Genomic DNA, 18,916 nt, shown 5'->3' on the forward strand with positions numbered 1-18,916 from the left:
AGAGACGACTCCCGCATCCGAAACAGAGGCGATGTATGCGTGCCCTTCTCAGTCCCACCCGGCCGGGAATCCAATGGAATCTCGGCGCGAGCGTGTATGGAAGTGAACGCTCTGAATGAAGTAATTACTTGGAGTCTGGAGGATACGCCGCTATTAGATGCTTTTCATTAGAGCTAATTTTGTGAGTAAATCGACAACGGGAATCTCACACATGTTGTCTAACAAGATAAAACGGAGTCATGGTGACAGACATAAGTAATCATTGACTTTATGGCATTTATCTTGTGTCGTTTAATAAAACAGGACTGCTAAATACTGTTAACTATGACTGGTTACTGCATAATTGTTGGTAGTTAAGCATCGTCGTATTCCTCTTCCATGTTGATTGCATTGGCAAATTACAGCAGCTACAAAGCGGGAAGAGCGAGCCAAACTGTTGGACATCCCGCGGCCATTTATGGCGGGATAATGGTTCAGCGGCAGATCCGAGTGAGGTAACCCAAGCGTCCCTTTCGCTCTGCATTCCAGCTACTCCCAAGGGAAGCTGAGGCCAGATGAGCTCTGTTGTTGTTCAGCTTTTATCAGATGCCTCAACCAACCTCAGCAGACTCCTCTTGATGTGAAGTAGCAGCGGCTCCCCGGGGATGTTCGCCCGCCTCACGTAGTCCCCGAGGAGTGCCGCCGATTTTCTCGCCAAGACGGCACGGATTCACGATGCCATTCCGATTGGCTTGTTGATAGAACTGAACTAGCTAACAGATCTCTCAACGGTGAGGTAGTTAAGTCAAATGATACAAATATTACTGGCTGTTGACCACTGAACACATCCTTGGGTTATTTCCTTTTTAGTGTGACTCGCTGGAATAGTTTTGAAAATGTATCATCGAGGGTTCTTTGTTTAGAATGGCTTTAGCATTTGCCAGTTCATTAAAGGAACACAGCTGGATTCCTTCAACGGCACCCGTGATGACGGCGGGCAATGTATCCAACAGCTACTTGAGGTTTTTATTTTATTTTATTCATGGATTTTCTTTACTGCTATTTTTTTTCCCATTGTTCTTCCAATATGCAAATACTGCTGTTTCCTTCCAGAACATTGGATGAAAACACCCATCGAATCTAAAAGTTGTCATACCTCGGGGCAATTGAGAAAAAAACCCAAAAAACAGCCCAACCTTTTTTTTTTTGTGCATTTTTATATGTTTTGATACATTAATGATCACTGAATCAATGGCACCCGGACTCAATGAAGGTTTTCGTTCACACTCCATTACCGCTCATTCTGGACAAACTATTGATTTAGTGTCATCTGATTGTGGTTGGGCTGTGCGAGAATTTCTTTTTTTTATGCCGGAAACCAGCAGAATTGATGGCAGTAATAAGCAAGCGGTGGGAAAACACAAGCATTGTAATGTGACAGCGGTCGTCCGTTCGCTGTTGATTGCCGACACGTAATTAGTGTAGCTGGTATTGATCGACGTGCACAAACAGGGCTGACAGATCAATTTGGGACACATGATGCCACCTGCCAAATTTGTTTGTGGGAACAAATTCCAGCTCCCGGGGAATATTTTCAAATGAGACCGGGCGTTACCTATTTGACAGGTGTCTCGCTACAGTATGTGTTTGTAATTTATTCCAGAGTTTGCCTTTTCAGACTTGCATTTCCGCCTTGAGCCAAACTGTCTCTCAGCAGCTCTCTTCTGAAGCCACGAGAGACATCACAAAACAATTCAATACAAAAGAGAGAAAGAAAAAAAAGGCCAAGGAAATGATGAGCGCCATTATGAGAAATGAAATTTCTTTGCCTGTTTTGTTTGGCAATTGTTTCAACAACAATGTCTCTCAGCAAGTAAGAACAATTATTAGTTTAAAAACAACACCAAGATTAAATCCTTGCCCGTATAAAAAAAACGGCTTTGTTTTGCTAAATTGCCGCCTAAAAAGTTTGCCCACAGCAAATAATCTCCTATCTCAAGAAAGAGAAGGTGGACGATTTGCCTGGCAGGAGGCAAATAATGGCCACACCGTCGACTCTCCCGACATGCAAAGAGAATAAGGTGGAAATGAATTCATTGGCTCCAAACACCAATTCTGGGCTGAACTAAATGGACTGGGGATGTTCTCTTTGAATGCAAAAAAAAACTAAAATTGAAATGTTAATGAGATTTTCTGAATTAACGCGCGTGCTAGCAAAAGGCGGAGAGCAGCTGTGAGCGGAACCGGCTTAAGGAAGCGTCGAGCCTGGCGACTTCTCAGACAAAACCAGTGGTGAGTGGCTTTGAGAAAGCGTGAAATCATTTTCTTAGCAATTTTCAAGAGAGAGCTGACGGTGAACAAAAAGCGTGACGACACAAACACAGACTTGGAAATGTTTGCTGAAAACGCGCGACACAGCGTCCGTCCCCCCTTTTAGCGTGGAAACCTTTTTATCTGAACTGGCGCTCGGATGTCGGCTCACATTGATGCTAACCTGTAAATCCGTCGTATTAATGCGGCCGGCAGGCGTAAGGTTTTATCCGAAGCTGGCGTGTCGCCTGCCGGGTTGGCTAGAAAGAAAAAGCACGAGCGCGACAAAGACACGTGAAAAGTTGCCAACTTGCGGGAAAATCAAGCGAGCCTTCCTCCACCAACCTTCAACACCAAGACACTAGCTTGGGAAAGCTATTGCTCATGTTTATGTTTGCCAGTTCGGGATTTAATGCAAGACCCCCCCCCCCCCCCCCCCTGAAAAACTGCAACTCTAAGCGAGTCATCCATCAGAGAGCAGTTTGCAGTCTTCTCCGCCAGGTCTCTTTCCTCTTCCTGCTTTGAGTGCGCTTCAAACGATTTTGGGAACAATTCCTTAAAAAAAAAAACAAAAAAAAAAAGCCAAAGGAATCATACTTGACTGCATCTGACAGCTTCTTAGTGATTCGCTGCCACCCGCAGAGACTCACTCCCATCCTCAAATACGGTGGCGAGAGACTGAATTGAGGTGTAAAAATTCGTTCGTCTGCGTCAAGGCAAATATGACGAGCCAGCTCAGGCGTGCAAACTTTGGGGAGAAAACCAAGTCCACCCCCACCTTCTCCCCGTGGCAAAAAACAACAACTCACACTTCTGTACAGAACTGAGAAAAGGCAGACCAATAACTAGCATCTGAGATTATCGGATTATTCCCAGTTTGGAAAGCTCCGGAAATAATAAAACCCCAACCTAATTGAATGAAGTGAGAAAAAAATAGTCTCTACCTGTCTGAAACCGAGTCTGTAGGCCACGATGCGGTCCACGGCGTTGGGATTCATCTGCGTCCACTGTAGCTTGAAGTCGTAGATCCTGGGCCGGTTCTGCCACAGCGGGCTGTACGTGTCGTAATAGAACTCGGGAGCGTAGGCCTTGCCTGTCCGTGATCAACACAAAGAAATGTTGACAGTGAATAATTTGGACAAGATGTGATGAAAGTCGAAGCGCGCAAAATTTTGCGTAGTGACATTGTTAATGGGCGATGTGCTGCGCGAATTTGTAAACACGACCCAAATTCTTTCAAGTGCAGTGCTGGAATTAGCATGACAAAGATGTACAGTGGCTCTTATCTCCGCCATGTTATGTTTGTTCTATTTCTATCGCAGCTATATCATATCTCTTTTGCTACTGTCGTGACCCAAATTCCCCCCCCCCAACAAGGATCATTAAAGATTTATCTTTACAGCGTGTATCTTCTGACACACTTTGCTTTCATGGCACGCAATCAAAGCGCATATCACATAGCGGAACATCGACTCCAGCAACATCCAAAAGTGTCCAAATCCCCCCGTTTTTTTTTTTTTTTTAAACAAACCTCAACTCCTTCCTTTGCTTTGTCGGAATTGAGGATTTACCGATGATGAGCGGTCGCATTCTTCCAGCTTAAGCACACGATGTGACCTTGTAAAGTTCGTCCACCTCCATTTTGTCGACTGTTTATACGCTGACTTTTATGCCAATCATTTTTACTGTGTATTGGTATGATTTTTTTTTTTAACAGAATGTTTTTGCGACCAATCAAGCCAACTTCCTATTTTGATAGCATAAATATAGTGACGCCAAATAGCCTCACCTCTGTGATTACGGCGTACGAGCTAACCGTCTTAGCCCGCCTTGAAACACAACCCTGGGTGGGAGACATCAAAGATAAAAGTACATGCGGCTTAACTGATCTCTTCCCAAATCCTGTTTAGAACAGCAGAACCGACGCCATGACTCAGAAGAGGGGCTCAGTGGAACCCTTCGGGCGCCACGTTGACCTTGTTTGCAGACTATCTTGTGCTTTTGGTTTCATGAACCTCCCCTCGTCTACCTAGAGGTGCTGTGATGAGTGTTTTTTTTTTTTTTTTTGGGTAGTGAGCGCCACTTGCCAGCACCGAAAAGAAAAGTTACCGCGCTAATTGCTCGACGGAATCCAATTTGAGTCAAGCTGAATCACTTCTCCTCAACTCTTCCCCGACACCTCGAGTGAACCCAAAGTGAGGATGCTTCCAAATTGCTGATCATGCGTATTGATTTAATGCGGCTACAGATGGTTTCCCGCTAGACTGGTGTAAAAGCCAGCCTGCTCTCGGGCTTCTCCTCTTGTAAAAACTTCACTGAAAGATAACAGAAGGAGAGTAATGACTGCGCGAGTTCTTAATATCGTCAATGAAATAGCAACCACATTGGAAAACCAAACGACTGTTGCATCCTCTAATTTCAAAACCCGGCGATATTAGGATAAGTCTGTGACGTCACAATAAGTGAAGGGGTTGATAGAACATCAGTTAGCAGTTTCGCTAAAGGTGAGAAGCCCCGGTGGGAGCAAAAAAGACAAAATCTTTCTGCGTCTGCTATTTTAAGGCACATATTAAAGCTGCTGATCCCTATTGCATCTTTAAAAGCAACTACAATTCATAAGGGGGCGGGGGGGGGAGGGTACTGAGAAGCGTCTCTGGAGTTCCGCTAAGAGTTTTACTGCTTTTTGAAGAAGCCCAAAAAAAAAAAAAAATGACAGAATGGGGGTATATGATAATGCCGACTTCCAACCGACATCGCGCATCTAAGATACATGAAGAATTGCGGCGAAACGACAAAAACGATGACTTGTATGTTAGAAGCTTGGAGCTGAAAAGAGACATATTCCATCTTTGATGTGGAGATCAAGTTTTGCCGTCGAAACAGATGGAATTCAAACAAAGTACCTGTGAGTTTGACTTAAGAGACTATGCGGCTGGTAGACGAATCTTGCATCACTTTTTTTTTTTTTTTTTTTTACGACAACAATAAAAACCCGCGAGCATACAAGCGCATTATTATGAAGGATTAATTTCACGAGGTGACTCGTAAAACGCACCAGAGAACAAAACCCGGGCGTTATCCTCCGGCTCTTTTTCCCTCTAATTCCTTGTATTTGTTCAGTTGGCAATAAAAAAAGAGGTAAACGTTGCTCAGTGGATGCAGAAGCGATGCGCCGCAACGATCTCGATCACAAGAAGCTGGAATATATGAAATTAAGTCTGACATTTATAAAGTCGGAATGTTTATGAGAAAATAGAGTTCAATGGAAAATGAAAAACAAGTTTTGAATGAAAATTTAATAAGAAAATAACATGAGGGAAAAAAAAGTCTGTTTTATCATATGGGTGCAATATTGGACAAAAAAAATCCAACGCAAAAATATAATCCTTATTTTTTTTTTTAAAAGGCAAAACAAATATTTCATGAACGGCCTCATCATTTCACGCTTGTATGTCAGCCACGAGAACAATTTTGATCCCACACTGCCACATCTGCGACATAAATCTTCCAAAGAAAAAGAGTTAAGGGAACGTGTCACGGCACATTTCACGGATGACATCGGGGGACACTCTGAGTGGGATTTTTTTTTTCCCTCCCGACTGAGAGTGCCTTCCCGTTGGCCCTTCCCTACCTTTGGCAAGCGGCGAGTCCAGATGGCGGGAATGTGGAACGCTGGGCGGGAGAGCGAGGGAGGGAGGGATGCGGGATAAAAGCGAAGGAGGGTGAGCGACAGAAGGCGGAAAACACAATTGGCTGCGGGGGACGGGACGCCTCGGATGTACCTGCCTCACCGACATTTCTGTCACACGCGAAGGGGAGGCTTTGCAATTAGAAACGCCGCTAAACGGGTATGGAAGAAAGTCATTGGAAGCACCAGACCGACCCGGTAAATTAACCCCTCCAGAGGTAGACGCGAGTCTTTTCATACGGCGTGTAAAAGTCGATATTTTTCCGCCATTTTGTGTCTCTCGTAGTGACAAAAAATTGAAATCAAGGAGATATCCGTATCCTGGAGAATAGTATTGAACGTGTCCGTGGTTTCATTCATGACACAAATAGAAGACTTGCGTGATTGAAAGCCTTCTCTAAATCAATTTGATGGCGTCAGCTGTAGCCGAGAAGATGGACACGTACAGTTCTCCAAGCAAGTTAAAAAAAATAAACAGACAGCGGTCGCTACGACGTGAGCGACACCTCCTATTCGGATGGACTTTTCTTTTCCCTTTCCTTGGCGCCTCTTTTAATTGAATTGTCAATCTTCGGGCCAGACGACGGCGGCGGATGAGCGTTTTGTGCGAGACTAGACAATTTGGGCTGTCTATAAAAAATTTGCAGCCGCCACGATAATTACAAGCACAGACGGTGAGCGTGTTGAAGAGATGGATGTATACACTCGCAAAATGTTGTTGATGGATTTAACACAAACTCTGCAATTGATTTGGTTTTGTGGAATTTGTTGAAATGCCAGAAGCGGACAGCTCACCTGTGACGTGGAAGGTGCATTTTCCGGCGCCGGCCTCGTTGATGACTTTACAGGTGTACTCGCCCCAGCCGTCGCGGTTTAGGTTGCGGATGGTGTATTCCGTGTCGTCCCGCTGCGTGTCGAAGGGGCCGGCGTGCAGAAGCCGGTTGGACAGCAGCCACTCGAAGCGCAACACGCGCGATGGGTGCGCCCGCAACACCCGGCACGTCATGACCACTGGTCGGCCCAGGCCCTGCCGTAGCTCCGTGTGGACCGGCTCCACCGTTGGGGGGTCTGTTGGACAAAAAAAATCGCCGTGTAACCGCAAGTCATCTTCACAAACCAAAAAGAGACATTTTAATCCTATGAACTAAAAATGTCATTCCATTAATTACACGTATAAGCTTCATTCGCAGGCTTCTAAATTATTTCCTGTCTCATGACAAAAGTTACAATCGGGCTGGGGAAAAACGGAAGTTTCCGTCGCCTCGTAATTGCCTGCAATTTGCATATTTCCCGTCGCAGGGATGTCAGGTTCAAAATAAGACGGCACACATGGCTGATTTCCTGATTGAAATTGTGAGGAATAGGCTTTATTAATATTGCCATGTAATTACCGTGCCTTCCTCACTGGATGTGTATATTAACGACATTTTAATTCTTATTTAAAGCAAATCTCCCTAAATACATTTTATATTAAAACATTTATTGTCAGGGGCGGAGCCAAACATTTGTCAGTGGTGTACGACCCAGCACAATCGTCATTGTTCTGGAGGTTTTGGTGGTGAGTCATAGCTTCAAAGCTGAGTGACACCGAACCAAATTGCACTAAGTGCGTTTTGCTTTGCCACAGAAGGCCGCGCGATGACGACAAGGTCCGAGGCTGCACTTCTTACGTAAACGCGACAGACTGCACAAAAGGACTCTTACCATTTTGAGCCCCCGCTTCTATCAGTTCAACTGGAATGCTAATTGTTGCTAAAGATGCCATCTGCGGGTCAAGTGGAATGCTAATCATGATTGGACGTCGCCTCCAGGGGATTGAAGAACATATTTAATATTGGGAACTTACGTAACACATGCTTACCCCCCCAGTTCGTATTCATCTACTAGAAGGAGGTTCGGCAACTAGTTTTCACGAGCCACGAGTTTTTCTGCGATTCAAAATTTGAATTCCATCGCTGTGAACGGTGTTGAACAGAATGAGGATGAGTGTAAGCTGACTCGTTTAGCTTGGTTGTATGAGGACTTTCCCTAAGCGGAGATAATCGTCTTAATAGGCAAGTGAGGTGTTAGTCCGATGCTAATATGCTAAAGGCTAATCACTCCCATAGGAATCAATTAGAGTGGGTTTGGCCGGACTCTAGCTGGGTAATTACAAAGACAACGTAAAATACGCAGTTAATTACGTTATGCTCTGACATCACGTCAGTCAATCGTCTCCAACACTGTGAAGCAAACTCGCTTTTCTAAGACTCCAAATATGGTTTTACTCCAAAGTTAATACTCAGGTAGTGTTTGTTTGTTGTTGGGAAGACTTTTTTTTTTTGCCACAGACAGCGAAGCCGCTCAGTCCCGCTGTGACGGGAAACAGATGGAAGGCCGGGATAAAGAGAATTCTTGTGCATCTGGGCAAGGCTGGGAAGTGGAGCGCCGGTATTTAGGACAGGAGAACACTCGATAGCTCGGGCTTTCTCCTCTTCTTCCCGTGGACCGTGCCAAGCCGGTTTGCCTAAGAACATTAGGGGCGTCACAGCTCGGGATTTTTGCAATTCTATTAGCTAACGGCGGACATCTTTCTCCCTCTCTCTGTTTTTTTCTTTTTTCTTAAGGCTGCTTGTCGTCCACACAAGATGGAAGAAGCTTTAAAATTATATATCTATATTTCTTTACATATCAAAGCTGTTGACTAGCTAGCGTCCCTAATGCTCTTTTAGGGACCGTACCTCGGCGTCTTGATTAACTTGGAAAACCGAGGCGAGGGAAATAATTGGCATGCGCAGAAGAAAATGAAGAAGTGGGGCTCGGGTATATGGAAAGGGGAGTACAGAAGCGAGGCTGGATTGATGAGATAAAGCAAATTTCCTCGTCTTGGTTTCACGCTCAAAGTGAGCCGCGCATCAGCTCCGGCTCTGGCTTTGATGGCGGCCATTAAGGCTGCCTGGGCTGCAGATGGCGGGATGATTGATTAATGACGCCGTTGATTAGGTGCGGCGCTTTGAAGAAGGTCAGCAGATCAAAGCGGCGTGCTCGCATCAAGAATCACCGCACTTTATTTCAATACAAAGTCATCATTTTGAAGCGTGTGGAGCTCCCATGAATGAGCATCTTTTTTTTACTTCAGACTCATTGATATGGTTACTTTTTTTTTTCCTGTGTGTACTCGTTCATATTACCTTAGTCGCATTTTCATTTGTGAGTGCTCCGTACCCGCGTGACAGCAATAACGCTGAGAGAAAACAACATCATAAAAGCCCAGGAAGTGTTGTGCAAAAAGCTCACGGGCTCCGAATTTTTATTTAGCCGTTTCCTTCGCTCTAATTACGGCGCCCTCAGACAAATGCTACGCATGCTGTAATTCTCCTCAGCTTCCCGCTGCTCTGCAAATCACCACGCTAAATTTCGCATATTTTTTCTTACGACTCGGCTGCTTAACATTTTACATGATGGGCTCGGGTAGCGCAAACTCATTTGACACTTTAGATGAGGAATTCATGACTTTATCCATCACTCTTCGGAGCCCAAATCTATTTTGTTGTACTTTGTGCTGGATGCTGACCTTTAATATTTTCTGGCACAACGGCGTGATTATAAAAAAAAATAAAAATTGCATCCACAGATGATAAATATTAATCCCGCAAGGTGACTACGTAGAAAACCAATGGCACTGTGTTAATGGTGTACACTTATTATTGTATTTTAAATGCTAACGCTAACCTTTCATTTACTCCCCATCGTCATCTCCCGTTCTTATTTTTCTTTTTCCAGCCGCTGCTTTGAATCCCTGGACGTTCATCTTTGGAAAATATTTCATCCAAATCTCCATACATGAATAGCAAATGAAAACTGTTGGGGAATAAATTAGCCGTATGCTAATTCCAAATTTCCAAATCGTTGGATGTCGCCTCTTGAACGCCTCGCACACCCTATCGAGTTTGGTGCGTTTTATATACGTTCGCAGAGTATAAAGCAGAATATCGCACTCACATTGGACGATGAGCTCCACCACGGCCTCACGGGGTTTGACATTGAAGCCGTTGTACTGGCTGGTCTGACATCGGTACGATCCGGTCATCTCCCGCGTCACGTTGACGATGCGCAACGCCCCGTCGTAGCTTTCCATCTGCATGCTGCCGTCCGGCATGGGCGCCTCCTTGTCGGCCCGCGACCACAGGATGATGGGCTTGGGCTTCCCTGAAACAAGGCACTCCAGCTCCACCGTGTCGCCCTCGCGGGCCACCAGGGGGGACTTGCCCCGGGGGACTGTCAGGTTGGGGGGAACTAAGAAAGAAAAAAACAGAGGAGGGACTGATATGGGGCTCTAGAAAGTCAGCGAGCTTGGTACAGGTTGACGGTCGAATGAGGGGAAGGGGGTTAGGCAGCGAGTGAGGACAGAAGCAAATCAAAACAATGCGATGAAGAGCTGACAAACCAATAAGAACCAGCCACGCTCATTTAAATTCCCAAAGTTAGCTTAGCATCCAACAACACAAACAGCAAAGCAGAAGTTACCACTCAATGCATAAACCCACAGAAATTTAAGTACCAAAAGCACACTTGCAGAATGACCTTTCTTGCAAGTAATAAACTGAAACATCTCTTGCTGTTGAATAATAATTCATAACATGTTTGCGCGTGTGTGTGTGTGTGTGTGTGTGTGTGTGTGTGTGTGTGTGTGTGTGTGTGTGTGTGTGTGTCTGAAAAGGAAGGCTGCAGGTTGAATTTGGGTCTGCTTCCTCATTACACATGCCCGGCCAAATTAATTTGTTTAATTAGCAAACCTGGCAAATAGCATTGGCTCCTGGAGTGCTGTGTGTATGTGCACGTGTGTATACATGTGTGTTCATCTGTGTGGATGTGTGCTTTTCCCTACTTCAAACCATCAAGCAGACTCCAAGCCTATTTTACAAATGCGCCTCCCAAAATAGTTTACCGCCAGCCAGTCAGAGAAGGAGTGAAAATGTCCTCGACGCTGATGAAACAGTGTCACACGTCGTTCCCGATGATTCTCGGATGGCTGCCATCACTGCCCAAAGAGCGCGAGTGGCTGGATGGCGGTTGAGCTGGCGTTGAACGCTACGATGTGATGAAATGGACAGCAATCCGTTTGGGGGGGGAGGGGGGGGTAAACTAGAGTCTCGTCTGTGGATGTAATCTCGGAGAGCTGCCCAATCCATTACTCCATTTTTGTCCTCATTAGGGTCAGGGCTAAGCTTCAGCCTATCTGAGCTGACTTTGGGCAAGAGAATCAAGGTACATCACATTTGCTTCCAAACAAATGGTGAGCCAGACATGCTAATCACTAGTCCACTGTGCTGCCGGCTGTCCAATCCTGCAATTAAAACACCAACAGCCGCTGCAGTGCTGATGGTAATTTTAATCTTCATTTTGAGCAACGCGCCTGAGGGTGACTGGCGAGGGAATGACGAATACCGGTGACATTTGGAAGACGCCGGGAAAAAGGCAAATATGCTGTATGTAAGCAGTCGCCACGGCAACAAGGGGGTCAAAGCAATGATTATAAGTGAGCCACTGCCGGCAATAAAAATCTGAAAATTCAAATCCAGCCGCCGGAGGGAACTCATTTCAGCCACTTTGTGTCGACACTTTGCTGCGAGCGTCGTTGCGACAAGTGAAAAAAGAGAGAAAAAAAAAAAAGTCATACGCCAATACCCCGCAGCGAGGCGGATTAGTACGAGCATTCATTTGGCGCCATGGCGTCCGGCCACCTGCGGACTGCTCTGGAAAGCTGAGCGATCTGTGGCGTCCAAGCACAGAATGACAAAAATCTGGCTGGCTGCCTTGTGGTGTTGGTCGGCGTGCTGACACTCGCTCCGTCAACATTGGACCTGAGCCAAGCGTGTTGGAAAAACAATGGAGTGATGCACTAAAACTCTCAGTAATGTCAGCAGCTGGAAAATCTATCCATCCATCCATCCATCCAGACAAATACACAACACCTAACCCAATAGACGAAGCCCTGCTGTTGACAAAGCCATTTCAATCTGACACACGTTAGAACACGTCGTCCACATTTCCCAGCAGCCAATGGGTGAACAGTTAGACTCCCGAACCCGTTGTAGCTATTAGTGGCAAGAGACCAGACAGGTGGCCATCATTACACCAGGCCTCTCAGCACAGATTAGCGAGAAAATTACGGCAAACTCAAGCAGCACGTTTCCTCCGAGTCTGCATTATGTAGCCTGGAAACAATACGCAAAAGTGATCAGAGCCATTTTGAGCACCACACGTATCCTGTCATCCTGTCGCTCCATTTATTTGGTCTGTGACATCACTCCGGTGTCTCCATGGCAACAGTGCGCTTCAGCTCTATGCTCGGCACGCCGCATGTGATGAGAAGGCATACAGGTTCATTTCACATGTTTCCAGCATGCACTTGAGGCGACGGTGTCGTTGCTTCTTGAGAAGAAGCCCGACATTATCGTGCTCACGAGAAACCGTTATTGTTGTAGTTACACGCATGTATTAAGGCGCTGACTTCTATTTATTTGATGTGCAACATCAGCCCGATGAGGCGGCAAGCTAGCTGCCGCCTTTATTGTTGAGAGACAAGCAACATTGTCAGCTTGCTGTTCACAAGGTTCCAAAGTGACAGCGATACAGACGTACAGATGTCGCAGCTTTTGTTTATTTCACATCTTACGGCAGCCCATCGAAGCAGCCAAGTCGTCGCCTTCTAATTCCGATCGAGAATTACGCAGCGGCGCGTTTAGGGTGGCAAACTAGTTCATAAATGTCTTCCCATAAATGAATAACGGGACATTTTTAAGTTATAAGAATGCAACCATCAAGCTTGAATGCGACATCTGACTTCCTTTGTTTTTGTTTTTTCCGCGTCTTATCTGGAAGGCGAGCCGCATTGCTGAGGGGCTATCGACAGCGGTTAACGAGGGAAGGAAGCCCGTTTCTTATTCATGTTTTCCTGTCAGCTTTCCCCCAGCAGGAGAGGCGGGTGATTTCCCAGAAGAGCCTGCGTACAGCCGCCTCCGCGACGTACAACTGCAGGTGGTTGCAGCGCAAAAACGACTCTCTGGGTGAGGAACAACGCTGTCTGGTTGTCACACGTGTGTCCGACATAAGGCATCACGTCACATGGTAAGATTTCCTGGGACAGTGTGTGTGCCTGTGAGGCACAGATGCTCGGCACCTTCGACGAAACCACGGGAGTCTGCGTGGCCTCAAAGTCGCAACTACTATATGCAAGTTTCAACAGTCACATTCGTTTGATATTTCCAGCACATTTACATTTAATGAATTGAATAGATTAAAAAAAAAAGAATGTATTTCTTGCAGCATCTTTGATGTCACTACTTGGTGGGCCAGACTACAGAAAGGAGTGGACCAAATTTAGCCCGCATGCCATATTTTACCAACCCTCAAACAGCAGGAAAGATTATTTTTAGCTGATGAGACGACAACAGCAAAGACATCACCAGGTGCCAATCTTGTCCGCAAACAATAACAGGAATAGAAGGCAATGAAAATTGGAGCAGGGATGATTGCAAAAGCACTCTTCCGCTTTTGATTGGTATTAATTTCCTGCTATCATGCGACTGGTGGTGTGATGGGCATCAAATCTGAATTGCTAAATCAAAACCTGACGACTGTAGCTAATATTGTGGAGTGACCGCAGCTCAGAGTACGTTGCCAAATATGGTTTATCAAGAATGCTAATCGTCTTTAATTACTGCGACGCCATCTTTAATAAGGTCATAAAATACATTTTGAGTCCCGTCTTCTGCCACCAAATATGGTTTCGCTGGAATGCTAACTTTTAGCGACTCTCATGATTTAGAGCCAGAGTGGATGATGCCAGAGCGTTAAGGTGCACGTAAGATGCTAAAGGGGCGATTTTTTCGGCAGAGGTGACTTTGGAGTCCTCTTAAGTACTTTGCGATCATCCGTCAGACTTGCAACAGCTACAGATCTACTATGCTAATTTGAATGAACAGACTCAGCTAATCACCATTGCTGCATTTTTCCTGTTTGAGACTATTATGAATGGAAATATGGTTTTCCAGCATTGTCGGAATCCGGAGTTCTGATTGCGTGTTAATATGTCAAGAATCCGCCGTTAACAACTTGAGACGTCATTAAAAGGGTTTTATCCCCGAGCTATGTCCTGCTCACAGACAAACAATATTTCATAAAATGGAGAGTAATTGAACAATAATCCATACACGAGAGCTAATGAGAGGATTAATTAGCTGCTTCCAGTGAAAACTTTACAGGATCTTTTTTTTTTTTTTTTTTAAACAGTGGAACTTGTAAATCCTTTTCAGCAGTCCCTCTAATCCTGACAGCATCCAGCGGGGAGGTCCGTGTCCTCGTTCCCGCTTATAAATAAGCATTAGCTGGCGGTCGAAGAGCGGGAAGAGCACTTTTAATGAGTGTGTCACGCTTGCAAATATTAGCGCAAGAAAGTTATGAAAGCAATCTGCGTGAATCAAAAAAACTTGATAAGAAACATTTCCAGCTTTTGGAATGTGTAAACCAGAGCTGCAAGACACCCCCCCCCCCCCCCCCATCCCAGACAGACCTGCAGCGTAATCTTCTTTAATTGCTTTTATTAAGAAGCCTAATTGCGTTTTGGGCTTTCCCGCTGCGGGAGAAAAGGCGTTTGGGGTACACAAAATGTGGCACCTTCCAGGCAATCAGCAGGGTTAGGGTTTTTGCATTTTAAATTCCATACTTGTTTTTGGAGTGTGTTTTTTTTATCTGTATTAGTTTTAGAATTAGTTCCTATTTTGTGGCGCGTTTTGATGCGTGTAAGAAGGTCACATTATATATCGCGTGATAAAATTAACTGAACTTCCTTCTTCTGTGCAATAATAGTAAAATCAATACATTTCAAATAAACCCGGAAAGTTTACGTATGTTAATTAACAAAGATAAAAACGAAGGTCGTTTATGCTATAATTGTAGATCCAATTAGTTTTTTTTTTCCAAAGCATTCACATATTTATTTTATTTTATTAATGAACATTTGTTTGCAGTTTGCGTTGCTATTAATTTTTACTAACCTTGATGCCATCAAAAGGTTCAGGAACCCCCCCAACAAAGACTAAGCAAATACTGTAGGTGGAGTAGGTTCCTTTGGAATGGCGCGCATCCCGATGCTAAACCTCCGCACAAAGTAAGCTTTTCATTTTGCTTGACGACAACACTCTCAGTCATTATTTGCAGCCCGCAGACTGCACTACTTAAAAGATAATGAGCAAACTTCTTCTTCTTCTTGGCAGGTACAATTGATCTCGCTGTTTTGGAGCGCAGGGATTATCAAAGGATTATCTAAGAATAATTATGCTGCCAAGGTCGGCGTGCCGCTTTCATGTCGGCGGTGAGGTGCGCCCGAGAAGTGGCATTGTGTTTGTTCAGCGTAAAAAAAAAAAGAAGGCATACGGCAATGCCACATGAATGTAAAAAGCAGACCTTCTATCCTTATTAGCACTGCATAGGCTAAAATCTTTATGATTTGAGGCTTGACTTTCAAACAATATGATGACGGTATCATTTTTCTAAGTAGCTTCAAGACCACAAAGACTTTTTAGCACTTTTCTCCATTTCTGCAGCAAAGACATTCAAACTGACTTAATGTTTTCTTTTCAGTATTCGCTGCAAATATGAAGGGGAAAAAGTCAAACAGATGTCTTCCATGTCATACAAATGCAAACGCTAACTCGACTTACCTCTGGGCAAAGTTTTATAGCATGAGGTTACTGAATAAATGTGCAGCAACTTAGTAAAGAACATGGCAAGTAATTGAGTTCAAGGCTCGATCCTGCTCCTTTCTTTAAAGGAGCACAAAGCCGCCAGATTTGATTCCTTCCGCAATCTGTTTAGTCATCTAAGCATCTCGAAATGAATAACATTACGCAAATGCTCCAGTCCCCTTTACAAGTGCTAATGCTAATGATGCTATTTCCAACATCAGCAACGCAAAGCCTGCAGGAGGTGAGCGGCGAATCATCGCCGTGTCTTTTGTTCCAACGCAATTCCCTTTGAGAAGTGATTGACTGATGCTAAAAACTAACACAAAAGACGACAAAGACGGTTGACAGCTGATTATTTGTTTTCTCGCAGCCTGCCATCTTTGTGCGGAATAAAGTCGTTATGCTGAAAAGAAATGGCGTCGGGATGTTGTGATACAAAGTGGATCAATGCGTTGCCATTGACATGAGTACAAAGTTAGTCAGGCAAGGCGGTAGTGTCGGAGCCAGCGGGTGAAAGCATCCAATCAGATGCGAGGACAATGGAGGTTCAGTGAGCTAGATGGAATAACTTGAAAGTATTGATTGGGGGTTTTTTTTTGACAAAAAATGAGAACATTATGACTCTCCCTTCTCCGTGAGAAGGAATATGGGAGGGAAAGTAAACCTCCGGATAAGAATAATGGCCAAGCCCTGCCGTGAAAAGTGAGGAATTGACGCCCACTTAAAATTATTTTCCAAATGCTATTTTTAACTGACTGAAACTATACCGCAGACCATTTATTAGTGAACAGAATGAAATGACAATCAAAGATTATTTCTCTATGTCATAGTCATTCATTATCAAACATTGCTTGGATGAGTCGCATCACGCTGTCGCGTCATTTAGTGGACACTCCATGAATAAAAGTTGGATGAAATAGCCTAGAAATGCAAAATGAAGCCAATTCACACGACCACTTAGCCGCATTAGCATGTTCTCCGAGCATCTGCTCCTCTTTGTACACTGTAATGTGCATCATCACTTATGGACTGGCTCTTTTCCAATCAAATCAAATTATATCTGATTAGAGGTCTATATGTATGATACTGTCCTCTGGTGGCTAAGGTAAACACAGCAGAAGGAGCAGCACAATGGGTGTCGATTGCTCGCTAGTCACTCTAGGGCTAAGTACTACAAGTGTATTTCAGGAGTGAGTAGGAATCGGAGGGGCTTTTACGGCGGTGTCTGAGGCTCACCAGTAGTGGAGGAGATGTTGACATCGATGCTGATCTCGGGAATGCCGCCGCCCTTCAGCGCCGCCACGCATGTGTAGGTGCCAAAGTCGGTGAACTTGAGGTCGATGATGTCAAGGTTGGTGGTGCCGGGCGAGATGTCCGTGTCCGTCTGCGTGATGACCATGCGCTCCGAACTACGGAGGGCACGGCCGTTCTTCAGCCAGCTGAACGTGAGCTCCTCCGGGGGCGTCGCCTCCACCTGCGACAACACAATTTGGACTTTAAATAACCATTTTTCTCTTGACCACTTATGTCTTTCATTATCTCACCTGACAAGAGATCTTGACTTCCCGACCAATCTGGATGTTGTCGTCATTGTGGTACGGGTCGGGAGTGATCCAGAAGCGACCCTTTTTCAACGCTAGGAGAAAAAAAACAAAAAACATGAATCTTTAATGAGGACTGTGGTGGAAAACAGAACTTTCCCATTTGCTGCAGAGATGAATGACGATTGTAGTACAATTTTCCAAAACGTCTTTTTTTCCTCAATGCACACACATTGGACAAACTCAACTAAGATAATCTTAAACTGAGACTTTAAACCACAACGATTAAACACAAAGCTAGTTTAAGCTATTCCATTTTTTATTCATCCATATTTGCGCATTCTATTTTTTGCCCATTATAGCTCCAACGATTCCAATGTTGTCAATGAACAGACGATGACGTCCATTTTGAGATCCCACTTCTGTCACGAAAAAAGCTTGTGTGCCTCATTACGAGTTGAGGACCTGAGAACACACACAGGACACCACATGTGATAATCTACCTAATTAATCGGCACTAAAGACGCTAGCTTCATGACGACGAGCGGTGGATCTCATCTCTGTCGCCAAGCATGCTTCTGTGCACCATAAGGAGCTTAAGAACGCACAAGGCGCCACATAGTTGGGCAACCTTGTGTCAGGTTCGACAGGAACACTAATTGTGCCGGTGAGTCACGGTGGGTCTATTTTGAGATCCCGCTTCTGTCGCCAATAGTCCCCACAGTGAGCTTGCGTGTTTTTCCCGTGTCTGCTTGTGGGAGTAATGGGGAGTGTCAAATGATCACACAGGAAGAAGGGGTGGAAACGGCAGCACATGTCACACGGCTGAAACACAACGGCGCCGCTGGGGGAATGTCTTGTGACGGCGCACACGCACAGCTACACAATAGCACGGCTGATGTGTACACATGCAAATGAGGGAGGACGTTGCGATGTGTTTTTCCCTCCACTGGCTCTAATGAATTCGTCCGTTTTTTTGTGCAAACAGGATGAATCATTTTTCCCTCCGACTCATTTTCTCACTCATTGCCGTCAGTCCGTCTTCACAGCCGGGCTGAGGTATCAGCATGCCAGACCGGACTGGTCTCTTCACATGCCAGATGGAAGTTCCTCTCACCTCCTTCCTCAAGGTTAAACCCCAAACTGGGTCGACAGGCATCGGCCAGGTGCGCCCGCCCGCCTTTCATCTCGCTATTATCGCCCTCCTCACGCACACCGACGCTTCGGAAAGCCAAGGCCACTAACGGCGGGATGAAAGTCGCAATCGTGGCTTTCGAGTTTCAGGCTGACCCCTTTGTGTCAACGCGGACACCAAACCCTTTTAAAGCCACACGCGTTCAAACTTGCAAATACTACAGTGCAAAATGTGAGCATGACGAACTCGTGTGGACAAAAAAAAATCTCGCCCCGCCCCTCCTCTCCCAAACAAAAACAAATGTCACGCCAAGCGGCTCAAACCTTTTGCATTCCGTCGGCTACAGCTTGTTTGCAAACAACATAGTGTGTGTGTGCGTTTGAATGTGTCAAAAAGCATCATGGAGCTCTGTCACATTTATTTGAATACTTTGCATACAGAGGGTCGCCCTGAAGCTTCTCAGCGTGTTACGCCCATTTCCCCCCGTCCTTGAGAAGCCCTCGATGTGCGCGTGCACACACAAACACATGAGCAG

General features: G+C 45.2%; 1 protein-coding gene across 18 annotated transcripts in view; it reads right to left on the bottom strand.

Annotated features, from left to right (window-relative positions):
- The window catches only part of LOC147042419 (MAM domain-containing glycosylphosphatidylinositol anchor protein 2), a 109,508-nt gene that overhangs the window by 28,936 nt on the left and 61,656 nt on the right, over positions 1-18,916 (bottom strand). For all 18 annotated transcript variants that reach the window (XR_015068837.1, XR_015068836.1, XR_015068835.1 and 15 more), the window contains 5 exons: positions 17,250-17,341; positions 16,942-17,179; positions 9,959-10,252; positions 6,773-7,045; positions 3,234-3,382 (listed from right to left, as the gene is read on the bottom strand). Coding sequence is in view for 9 of the 18 variants with exons in the window: in XM_085937038.1 (XP_085793164.1) it covers positions 3,234-3,382; positions 6,773-7,045; positions 9,959-10,252; positions 16,942-17,179; positions 17,250-17,341 (1,046 nt within the window). In the remaining 9 variants the exon portion in view is untranslated. The remainder of the gene's footprint in view (positions 1-3,233; positions 3,383-6,772; positions 7,046-9,958; positions 10,253-16,941; positions 17,180-17,249; positions 17,342-18,916) is intronic.

Source organism: Syngnathus leptorhynchus, chromosome 18 (genome assembly GCF_054491065.1).
Source record: "Syngnathus leptorhynchus isolate UIUO chromosome 18, UIUO_Slep, whole genome shotgun sequence".
In the NCBI taxonomy this organism is placed as follows: domain Eukaryota; kingdom Metazoa; phylum Chordata; class Actinopteri; order Syngnathiformes; family Syngnathidae; genus Syngnathus; species Syngnathus leptorhynchus.